A 12,146-nucleotide genomic window follows, 5' to 3' on the forward strand; every position below is an offset into this window, starting at 1 on the left:
CTGGACTGATGTGGATGTAAAATTATGTAGCCTCTTTAGAAGTGTCTGGCAATTTCTTAAAAAGTTAAACATACATTTATCGTATGAATCAGCAGTTCCACTCCTAGGAATCTACCCAAGAGAAATGTTTACCCAAGACTTGTACATGAATGTTTACAGCAGCATTATTCTTAGTAGCCCAAAACTAAAAATAATCCAAATATCCACTAAACTGGTGAATTGATAAACAAAATATAGTATATCCATGTAATGGAATGCTCTTCAGCAATAAAAAAAAAAAAAAGAGGAATGAACCACTGACAAACACAACATTGATGAATCTCAAGCCAAGTGAAAGAAGCTAGACAAAAAGAGTATATTCCAATCTTGTATGATTCCATTTATGTAAAATTCTAGAAAATGCATCCTAGGGACTTCCCTGGCAGTCCAGTGGTTAAGACTCCATGCTCCCAATGCAGGGGACATGGGTTCAGTCCCTGGTTGGGGAACTACGATCCCGCATGCCACACAGCACAGCCAAAATTAAAAAAAAAAAAAAAAAGGCAGGCTTGCCAAAGGGGAAAGGGGCGGGGAGGATGGACTGGGGGGTTTGGGGTAAGCAGATACGCACTACGGTATGTAGGGTAGATGAGCAACAAGGATGTACTGTGTGGCAGAGGGAACTCCATTCAGTTATCTTCTGGTGACCTGCAGTGGACAAGAATCTGAAAAAGAATATATATGTGTAACTGAATCACTTTGCTGTACACCTGAAGTACACAGTATTGCAAATCAACTATATTTCAATAAAAAAGAAAATATCACAGTTTTTAAAAATTTTCTAAAAAATTCTAGAATAACAGAAACCAAATCAGTGGTTAGCTGGGGAGGGCAAAAGTGATTCTAAAGGGGCATGAGGAAACTTTCGTTGGGGGGACAGGGGGGTGGATATTTACATGATCTTGAGGCGTTGCTTTTACAGGTGTATACAAAAGTCAAAACGTATTAATTATACACTTTAAATATGAGCAATTTATTCTATGTCAAATATACCTCAATAAATAAAAGGAACGAACTAATACATGCAACAACACAGATGAATCTAAAAACTACCATTCTACATGAAAGAAGCCAGACACTAAAGACTACATATTATATGATTCCATTCATACGAAATTTCTAGAAAAGGCAAAATTATAGAGCCAGAAAACAGATCAGTGGTTGCCTCGTTCCAGGATTGAGAGTACAAAGTGAATGCAGACAAGCACAGGGAGAGAGGAAAGGCAGATGGAGAGATGAAAGTATTCTACAATTGAATTGTGGTGATGACTGCACAATTACTAAAACACATTAAACACTTAAGATCAGTGAATTCTATGATATGTAAATTAAACTTAAATAAAACATTTGTAAAAAGCAAGTGCCCAAAAAAGTTTAGCTTATTAAATTGGCAGAAATTTTTTAAGAGATGGTATGAATTCAGTACATGTTTGCATTCCTGCTGTGTACTAAGCATTACTGGATATTGGTGAACACAGACAGGATCCCTGCCTTAGCAGGGAAAAACAGGCACGTACAATTAAAATAAAGTGTCTTAACTGCTCTCTCATAGCAGCAGCACACTGTAGTAACAGATATTGCTGGTAGAAGCAAATTGGCCCAACCTCCCTGGAAATTAATTTGCCAATATGCTGCAAAAGCCTGAATTCATACCCTTTGACTCCCGATTCTAATTCTGGGTATCTATTGTAAATAATCAGAAATTTAGATAGAACTGTTTATCCAAACAGTTGGCATTGGTCACAGGTAATTATAAAATTAAAAAATTCAAAGCAACACAAATGCACGATAATAGAATAGTTAAGTAAGTCATGGTATCTGTGTGTCATATTTTGCAGACATTTAAATTATGTGTTGCACAAAAATGTAACATGGAGAAATCAGGGTTACAAAATTGTGATATAATCTCAATATTAAAAATGTGTATCTGTATAAACATGCTAAATGATAAGGCTCCAAAATATTAACAGTGGTTAACTCTGGGCTGTGGAATTGCAAGTACTTTGGTTTTTTATACTGTTCTATAATTTATAATGTTTGTATAATGAACATGTACTACTTTCATAAACAGGAAGAAGTTATTTTTCTCCTTTATCTGTTTATATAGGTGATATGTATTCACTGCAGAACAGTTAGAAATGAAGATAAAAACCTTCACCTAAAATCTACCACCCGGAGATAGCCTGACTTATCATTTAGGAGTATATCCTTCTAGACATTTCTTTGCAAATAGATAAGTAATTTGTTTTACAGAAATGGAACTTTATACTACATATTGTTTTGTAACCTGCTTTAGAGGAAGGAGAAAATAGAGATAGCAGGTCTAAACACTTAGAAGTTTATTAGTCTAAAAAGGAGAGAAAATAGATGGCAACTACAGAGAATAGGTAACTGGCCCAAGTAAAAGTTTTTCCCAAGTTGTGGTAGTGCTCAAAGAAGGTGCCCGTATGTGTGGAGGGCAGAGAGGGGAAGCAAAGGGATACAGACAGAAATACAGGTGAGGGGTCACGAGAGGAGATGCGGAGACCAGCTGTAGTGAAATTTGACCAGTGCATATGAGAGGCTTCTGCTGGACACCCATCTTCTCATGTTGTGGGAGATAAGATAAGGCCTACACAGAGCACATGTGGGTGATGAGATCTCAAGGGGAGAGGAGAAGCCTTACAACAGCCATGGCCTGTAGGGTGAGCACTAGAATGTCAACAAAGGAAAAGAAAGGCCTCTTTATTACAGTTGTTAGTAACTGACTGACATGGTTCAAAAGCAAGGCCAGACCCAGAATTCCAAGGCTACATCACCTAGGGCTTCATCTCAAGAGGAATTACAAATAAATTAGGGTGAGTTTGCCAAACAGAAATTACCAGAATCAAATATTAGAAAGGGAGGAAGCATGGTAGTGCCATGGAAAGAGCATAAGCTTAGGAGCCAGACAGATCTGGTTCTACCTCCCACTCACCAGCTGGGCAGGTTATCTGACTCCTGAGGCTAAGTTTCAGAAGATACCAGCAACCACCTTCCAAGGTGGTTGTGAGAATCAAAGATAATACATAGAAACACCTGGCACATCGTAGATACCTGACAAATAATAGCTATTACTACTCCCTGAAGGAGAAGAGATACAATGTAACATCATGGTTAAAAGCACAGAATTTGGATATAGACAAATTTAGTTGCACAGAATTTGGATTTAGACAAACTTAGTTAAGTTCAAAGCCTTGCTCTATCCATCACTAGAACAAGCCTCAGCATCCCCTGTACAATGAGGATACCACCTGCCACACCAAGCTGTTTCCGGATTAAATAAGACAATGTACATGATGTATTATCCCTTAGGCATAGTGCCTATGTAATCAATAAACAATGGCTATTATTGCTACCACTTCTGTGATCTTGGCCACATTACATAACCTCTCTGAATTATAACCTAGTCAGGTATTACATTAGCATTCCACTGCCTACCTTGTTCCCTTCATTCCCAGGGCACAGAACATGGCACACGGTTGGCAACTAAATATCTGTTGCATGAACAACAGGACTGTACTGAGAATTAAAGATAATGTATATAACATATCTAACAGTGTCTGGCATATAAATCCTGGGAAAAATGGACCTACTTGTGTTTCCACTGGAACATGGGCTCCTTCAGGGCAGAGCATCTTCTTTTATTCATCTTGTAATACCAGCACCTGGCAAACTGTTAGGGGTGTAGGAGATCCTCAGCAAATGTTTACTGAGTGGCACAGAAGGCAGCAGTAATCGGGCAGCCACCCTCACTACAAGGATAACGCAGGAGCCCAGACAACTTGACCCTCCAAAATCAACTTGAAATTCTCTATCTACTTTACCATCTAACATCATAGGTCACCTCTGGGCCAAGTGCCTGTACCTCCTGATTCAAGGCTCGTACTTAGGTAATGCCTTCAATAAGCAACCTAGTAATTAAAAAATAAGTAATCTGGTAATGACTCCATATTTTAGTGAGGTGAAAGAGGGTAAAGGGTCTCCATAAGTATGAGTTTGCAAACATTGTGAATTATCCCATCTAGCATCAAAGTAATGAACGGTCATAGGGGAAGCCAGAAAGACAGGGTACCAGTTACATATACCTAGTCAACTAAATGACCATGACTATGTGTCACCTATATGAAGATAACAGGTTATGACACCAAACTTATTTATAGTTAACATTCTTATGGTTTCTGCAATAAAGTTTAAAACTCCACAAAAACTGTGAAAAGCAGGCTAAAGGGTCCTCTATGTTGCTATTTTAAGAAACCGCGGCCTGTAATAATTAGAAACAAGATTCTCTGCCAATCTGACAAATACTTGATTACTTCAGATTTTTAGTTAAGAGTCTTTTACATTATCTCAAAAATACTTTCTTACAGGATATTCTGGTGTTTCACCAACAGCTTTACATTTGATTAACTTAGATTAAACACAATTTTCTTTTTCATTCTGAGAGTCATTATCTGATTAGGAGAAAAAGATAGGCTTACTGCAGAAAAATTGCAAAATATAAAGAGATTAAAATCATCCTCGGTTCAGTCATCCAGAGATAGCCATTATTTATACTTTGGTATATTTTTTCTTGATGCTTAATGTTACTAGTGTTTTCAAAAACATGACTTTTAATGCTTCAGAGTATTCTCTCAAGCAATAACACATCCATTTCCCCTATCATCGGACATTTAGATAATTTAGAAGAACTGTTTTCTACTGAATGTTTTTAAAGGTGGATTTCTCCTTTATACTAAATGTAAACATGTACTGACTTACATCTTGTATGAGATCTACATTTACTTCATTCAGCACTGGAAAATAAGACACTGTAGGCAAAGAAGGCCAGTCAGAAACCCACTGGAGCAGTCTTCCAGGAATGTAAGCTAGTGAGAGTCAAGTCTGGGGTAAGGGGCTGTATGGAGCCTGGCTGGCCTGAGTGAGGTGGGAGAATTTAGCAGAAGAGCAGGGAACGTGGCGGGTGGGGTACATGTGTGTATACATTGGGGCATGAGTTATAATCTTACAAGTCCAATAGTTCTGAGTCATTATTTTAATAGTGCTCAATAAACAGAGCCTTTATATGAGCCTGAAGCTAATGTGTTCATTTTTTTCTGCATTCAGCAAAACCCAATTTTAATTTATTTGAATAGATATTCAGCGGTACCTACCTAATTTATGCTAGGCACTGTAGCTGGTAATAAAAAATGAATTAAACCCTGTCCCTCCCTTCATGATTAGACTATAATTTAATTTTAAATCTAAAATTTAAATCTAAATTTTATATTAAATTTTAAATCTAGGGACTTCCCTGGTGGTGCAGTGGTTAAGAATCCGCCTGCCAATGCAGGGGACACGGGTTCGAGCCCTGGTCCGGGAAGATCCCACATGCTGCGGAGCAACTAAGCCCATGTGCCACAACTACTGAGCCTGCGCTCTAGAGCCCGCGAGCCACAACTACTGAAGCCCGAGTGCCCAGAGCCCATGCTCCGCACAAGAGAAGCCACGGCAATGAGAAGCCCGCGCATCGCAACGAACAGTAGCCCCCGCTCGCTGCAACTAGAGAAAGCCCACGCACAGCAACAAAGACCAAAGCAGCCAAAGATAAATAAATTTATAAAGCAAAAAAAAAATTTTAATCTAAGTTTAAATTTTAATCTAAAATTTAATCTAAAATTTTTATACTGTCTACATCCAAAATAAATAAGAATTAATAACTGATGACTTATGACCCTAGAACTGCAAGAGATCCTCAGCCATCAAAAATGAAGTAGCATCAGGACTTCCCTGGTGGTCCAGTGGTAAAGAATCCACTTTCTAGGGCTTCCCTGGTGGCGCAGTGGTTGGGAGTCTGCCTGCCGATGCAGGGGACACGGGTTCGTGCCCCAGTCTGGGAGGATCCCACATGCCCCAAAGCGGCTGGGCCCGTGAGCCGTGGTCGCTGAGCCTGCGTGTCCGGAGCCTGTGCTCCGCAACGGGAGAGGCCACAACAGTGAGAGGCTCGCGTACCACAAAAAAAAAAAAAAAAAAAAAAAGAATCCACTTTCTAATGCAGGGGACGTGGGTTTGATCCCTGGTCAGGGAACTAAGATCCCACATGCTGCGGGGCAACTAATCCCACACGCCACAACTACTGAGCTCGCGCGCCTCAACGAGAGAGCCCGTGTGCTGCAAACTGCAGAGCCCACGTGCCCTGGAGCCCACATGCCACAACTAGAGAGAGAAAACCCGGGTGCCACAACGAAGAGCCCACACCTCAATGAAAGATCCCGCACGAAGACCCCACGTGCCGCAACTAAGACCTGACGCAGCCAAAAAAATAAAGAAAAAAAAATGAAGTAGGATCAACTTTCTGAGGCAGGAAAGGAGGTGGTACATATTAGGAAATTTTAACAAAAGTTGAAGCAAAAGATTTTCTATAATAGTTACTGAATGGGTCAATAAGGAAATTCTCTGAACCAAATATCCAACTTCTAAAGTACTGATATTTCAGGTAATCCATTTTATATAAATGGCTTAGGTTATCTGTTCTTAAAAGTATAAAGGTAAAATTCATCCACTCCTATTTCTAAAGTGTTATAGACTCCAAATTAGAGAACTATTTAACAGTTTATTTTATACCTATAGCCAGCATGTATCTTAGATTTCCTCAGGCAAGCCCTGAATCAACTATTCTATCCCTTTGCCCCTGTAGTTAGAATCCCAGAAGTGGAATAAAACCACAACTCCCAGACAACACCCTGAAACTGCATACAAATTCTTTGTCAGACCACATATGTGCCAGTCATTATTTCTGCTCATTCCAGCTATTATACTTCCATCCCAGGAATCTGCAGAACTAGCCTTAATACTTTTGCCCAGAAATTGCTCATCTGAAAGGGGAAACTTACTTAGGGAAACAGGTTTCTAAAGGCTATCATACTGCTAGCAAAAATATGATATTTGATATTTTGCAAATTGCAAATGTATATGAACCATCATTTTCCCTTATGCTAACTATGAAGTTACTAGTAGTTACTACTATGTTACTACGAAGTTAAAGAATTTGTTCTCAATTTGATATCTAGGGCTTCTTAGTGAACTGTTTGTGAAGTCTATGAGTTCTGCTTTAATGCTCTGACCACTCTACTCATTTAAAATGGCCAATTAACAGAGAATACCTCATAAAATAATTTCATTTGAGCCCAGAGGAATCCCAGTGACCTAAGAGTAAACCTGCAAGTGGTCATTTAGAAGGAATCAGTAACCATTCTCTCTCCCTCAGGAATTCCTGGAGAGCAGGATAAAGATTAAGGCTCTTGCAGTTCTGACTTCAGTGACTTCAAGGTGACTTCTGCACCCTCACCATTTTACTGACTCCAGCCTTCCCCAAAAACTCAACACATAGTTTTACAAAAGCACTAGGACATCATTTTTCATTCAACAGTACATTTTAAGCACCTAGCACCAGGCACTAGACTATATAGCCCAAGAAAATTAGTGAGTTATAAAATGGACACTTTACAGTTGAGTAGGGATGACATTTATTTAATTATAGTTATGAAAGAAATAAACAGGGTAAACCGATAATGGAGAGAAGCTTGCAACTTACGATGCTGAGGGAAGAAGAATCTCCTAGGGAGGTGATGAGAACCTAAAATTTGAGAAGGAAAGTTATGCAAAAAGCAGGGAGCAAAAATGTTCTAGGCAGAGGGAAACATAAGCAATGGCTCTGAGGCAGGAAACTGTGTTGAGGACATTTTAAAAGGCCAGTGTAGCTGGAGTATGGTGAACAAGAGGGAAATGTGGCTGGAAAGATGAGCAGGGGCCAGATCATGCAGGGCCTAGGGGAAATACTGAAAAAAGTTAAACCCCACTTGCGTTTTTTGAAGATTACTCTGCTAGACTGGTAGAGGGGCAAGAATAGAGGCAGGAAGACAAATAAGCCATTACAGACATCTAAATAAGAGACAGTGGAAGCTCAGGCACTGGGAATCAAGAACCTTTTAAATGACATCTCAGATTAAAAGATGAGCACAAGTTAACCAAAGGGGGAAGGGCACTGCAGGCCACTGAAAAACAGGTATTGCACCGTGGCATTAGGTCCCAAGACCTATTCTGACAGTCAACAGTCTGGTATGGCAAAAGCAAAGGGTATGTGATAGGAGTGAAGGCAGGAAGACCAACTGTTAGAAAACTATTGCAATAATCCAAGCAAGGAAGTATAGCATCCTGAACTAAATCAGCGGCAATGGAGAGGAAGCAGCAGGACTGCATCCATGTGGTATTGAAAGTGGTACGAGAAAGTGGCTGGATTTGAAGAGGGAAGGGGAAAGGAGGGAAGAGGAGCTTGGAATAACAAGGTTTATGGCTTTGAGTAGGTAGATTATGGTGCTATTTGCTAAAATAGGGAGAACCAGGGGTATGGGAAGGACCAATCCAGGTTTGTACACGCTGCCATATGGGAAGAGCCACATAATAGACAGTTGGATACGTGGCAGTCTCCAACTTAGAAAGAGGCTGAGGCTAGACATGTACATTTAGAAACCACAGGTGAACAAGTGGTGGATAAAGCCATGAGAAAGACTGATTGCTCAGGGAAGTACAAAATGAGAGGAGCTTAGTCCAGAACGCTGGGATGCACTAACCCTAATGGGGCAAGAGTTAGAGCAGGGTTTCTCAACAACAGCACTGATATTTTAAGCTGGGTAATTCTGTTGTGAGGCACTTTCTGGCACATTGTAAGATGTTTAGCAACACCCCTGGACTCTATCCACTAGATGCCAATAGGACCTACCCAGTTGGGACAATCAAATATGGCTCCAGACACTGCCAGAAGTCCCCCGGAGTGGGGGGAAGCACCGCCAGCTGAGAACTACTGAGTTAGGGTAAAAGGACTCACCAGGACACTGACAAAAGGACACTGACAAGAGGTTCTGAATGAGCTCCCTCAAACTTAAGATTCCTCCGAAGTCTCTGTGTATATTGCTGCTCTTGGTGCCTTGAAAGTACAAAAGAAATGCAGATGACATTCTACTACATCCAACCCACAAAGCATTGGAATACTTTTAGGTACTAGATTGGATCAAATCCATTGCTGGAAATCCCATTTCTGTATGAGGCTACAGTGGGGAAAAATACATACTCTTTTGTAAAAGATTTTTTATTCACAAATTACACAAAAAATTGTGACCCTGCCCCCCAGTATAGGATGAGGTGTCACCATCCTGCTTCAGTAAGCCCTAGCACTTCTCCATCACGAGAATAACGTGATATTTTCCAAGAGTTTATGATGCGTAGGCCCTCTCACCTAATCTCTTTTCAACCCTTATAAGGGGTAGGAACTGCTATTAGTCGAGGAGGCTGATGCAGGGGGGTTAAGTTACATGTCCAAAGTCATATTAAGTGACCTGAGATTAGAACTCAACTTCCAAAGTCCATGCTCTAAGGCTAAACCACTTAGCCACTATTCCAGATGGCCTCCATTAGGCTACAGGCTTTGTGAGGAAGGGGCTGGTCGGTCTTTTTCACCATTGTATCCCTAGCATTTGGCTCATGCTTACAACAGGAGCTCAAATAGTTACTGTGAATGAGTCTCAGTTCAGACTTAACTCTGTAACTCATTCCCAGATCTGCATTGAGAGCTCACAGACAGCAAGTTAGGTTACCAAGAGGAAGAAAATGCCTTCCATTCTGACAGGAAATAAGCAGCCAGTGTCTGACACTGCATTTCTAGAATTAACTTTTGAGAGTTTTTCCACCCAGAAATGGAGCCTCTACCGTCAACCCTGCTTCAGTTCCATTAAAGCAAACTTACTCTCCTTTTTGCCTCCTTATTCAACATACGCCATAACTGGCGTATAACTATTGAGGCCTCAAGGAGATGGGGGAGGAGTGGAAACAGAAATTAAGTATGGAATATTTTTGCAAAATGACAGTTGTTAAGTAATTTCTGACAGGATCATAAATGGTACTCAGGGCAACGTTTTCCAAACATCAGATAAGCTTTTTAATAAAAATGTAATATTCTCTACTCTCTTTGAATAGGTGCCACCTACTAGGTATTCCTGCCTCAGCATATTTTTCATCACTAGGCAGTCTTGGTACCTTTTTTCATAAAAGGACTATATATCCAGAAATTTCTGCACAGATGAAGCAGCCATCATTCTGAGATAAAATATTTTGTCATCCCTGCCTGGAATAGCCAGGAGGGGTGGCCTGGAGGATATGGAACTCAGGAAATACAAGTAACCTCTAAAGAGGGAATATGCTGTGGAGTTCTGCAAATGGAGGGAAACACATGAGTGGACTTTAGTCTGCTCTATGTACACATAGATATACATCTTCAACGTACTTCTTGGAAGCCATGGAAGCTACAAAACTATCTGAGAGAAAGCTCCCCACTCTGCATGGAAGCCACTTCAATGAAAGCATTCATGTAAAACTCATACTTCCCAGACCTCATACCCTCCCTAACCTAGCTTCATCCATAATGCTCTCAGTCCCATCAAAGCTTCTAGGGAAAGCTTGATTCAGCCCGTTTTCAAGAATGTGTTTTCTGTTCCACAGCACTGTTCCCTCCAGGGTGGCTCAGTTGTTCACAGCTACCATTTAGCAACTCGGGGTATTTCTGCTAGCTGGTCTTGTCTCTAGTTTGCTATACCGACTTCTACCCAAACATTAAAACTTTCTTTTAAAAAAATCAGTAACTCACTTTTGCTGTTCTTTCAGCTCCTTTGAAGATTATGAAACAGAGGAACCTGCCTCTCCCTCTGAAATTGGAAACAAAGGCAATAAAATAGTGACCTCGAGCCTTTCAGAGAAATGTGGAAAGCTTCAGTCAGTGGATGAAGAATAGCTGCCAATGTCTACATGAAAGGGAGATATGGATTTTAAATGTTTTTTTCTTGTGAAGAGATGCTGTAGTTTGCATATTGCTTTTTAAAGGCTTTGATTTCTGCAAGTGCATTATCTGCAGCACTAGGAATTTTTTAACGTTTTTGAGCAATAGCTCTGGATACACATACTCAGTTTGGGAGACTCCTCCAATGTGCCTCAAACCTCTTACAGAGCTTTTCCTCAGAAGCAAGTAAGATATACGTCACCTTCCAACGTCTGTGAATCAGCACTCTTCACCCCTGAATGTACCAAGGATCTCTTGGGGACAGTGCCAAGCACAGTTCTCTGCACAAAAGCAGGAGTTGCCTCTGTTGTCCAGCATTCCTGAGGCCCATCAGGGCTCCTATGGAGCCCAGAAGAAACCTTCACTTGCAGAAAACTTGAGTCAAAAAATTCTGGAACTTGAAAAAGCAGTCAGGGCCTCCAGAACTGAATTAGCCCTGGTAATAAAAGCACTGCCAAAACATCTCAGAGACTTCTTTTAATTGTATGTGTACTGGAGTTCAAAGATCTTGAACTTAATCTAATTTCACAATGACCTGCCAAACTGCTAGTCACTTTACATCCTCAGGTATTGTAACCACTGGGCCTTCCAACCTTACTGGCAAGCTCTAAATAATCCCTCCCCATCCTGACTGTGGATCTTATATAAAATCTGAAGAAAAACTTGTTAACTGAAGCCAAGTACAGAATATGACTCATACTTGGCGGGGGGGAAGTTTCCTTTTAACTCATCTAACATTTGTAGAGAATTATTGAGTGATTAATCTAAAAATTAGTTGATGTCCCATCTATACTTCATATCAGAAGACCTACTTGAAGACTTAAATAATTATATATGAAAATTCTTACTAGACATATTCATCACTAAATATTAGACGAGGCCAACAGTAAAGGCCTCAATCTAAACATTATTCCTTAACTTCATGTTGAAAAGAAACTATTTCAAATATTGCATCCACTTCAGTATTTATCACAAAAATGGAAGAAAACAGTGATGCCGCCCATAAAGGAAAGCAACTTCATGTTTACTATAGTAGTAGATGTGGTCATCACAGAATACATTTTTCAGCAAGCCACAATGCAGCCAAGCCCCACAATACTGTTGAAGATAAAATTGAAAATTACTAAAAAGGATGGAAATTTCTGACACTATAAAAGAAACCCCCAAGAAACTTTTTAATATCCACTTTTGTCAAAGTCATCAAGTTCTCCCCTGGAATTTTTGT

The 12,146-nt window shown here is 40.1% G+C and overlaps 1 protein-coding gene across 2 annotated transcripts in view; it reads left to right on the plus strand.

The window, feature by feature from the left end:
* The window catches only part of PPP2R3A (protein phosphatase 2 regulatory subunit B''alpha), a gene marked incomplete at its 5' end in the record, with an annotated part of 158,547 nt that extends 147,219 nt beyond the window's left edge, over positions 1-11,328 (plus strand). For both annotated transcript variants that reach the window (XM_079704145.1, XM_079704146.1), the window contains one exon: positions 10,750-11,328. In XM_079704145.1, the coding sequence (XP_079560271.1) occupies positions 10,750-10,876 (127 nt within the window). In that variant the 3' untranslated portion in view covers positions 10,877-11,328. The remainder of the gene's footprint in view (positions 1-10,749) is intronic.
* Positions 11,329-12,146: the final 818 nt, after the last annotated feature.

Source organism: Hyperoodon ampullatus (genome assembly GCF_949752795.1).
Source record: "Hyperoodon ampullatus genome assembly, chromosome: 5".
In the NCBI taxonomy this organism is placed as follows: domain Eukaryota; kingdom Metazoa; phylum Chordata; class Mammalia; order Artiodactyla; family Ziphiidae; genus Hyperoodon; species Hyperoodon ampullatus.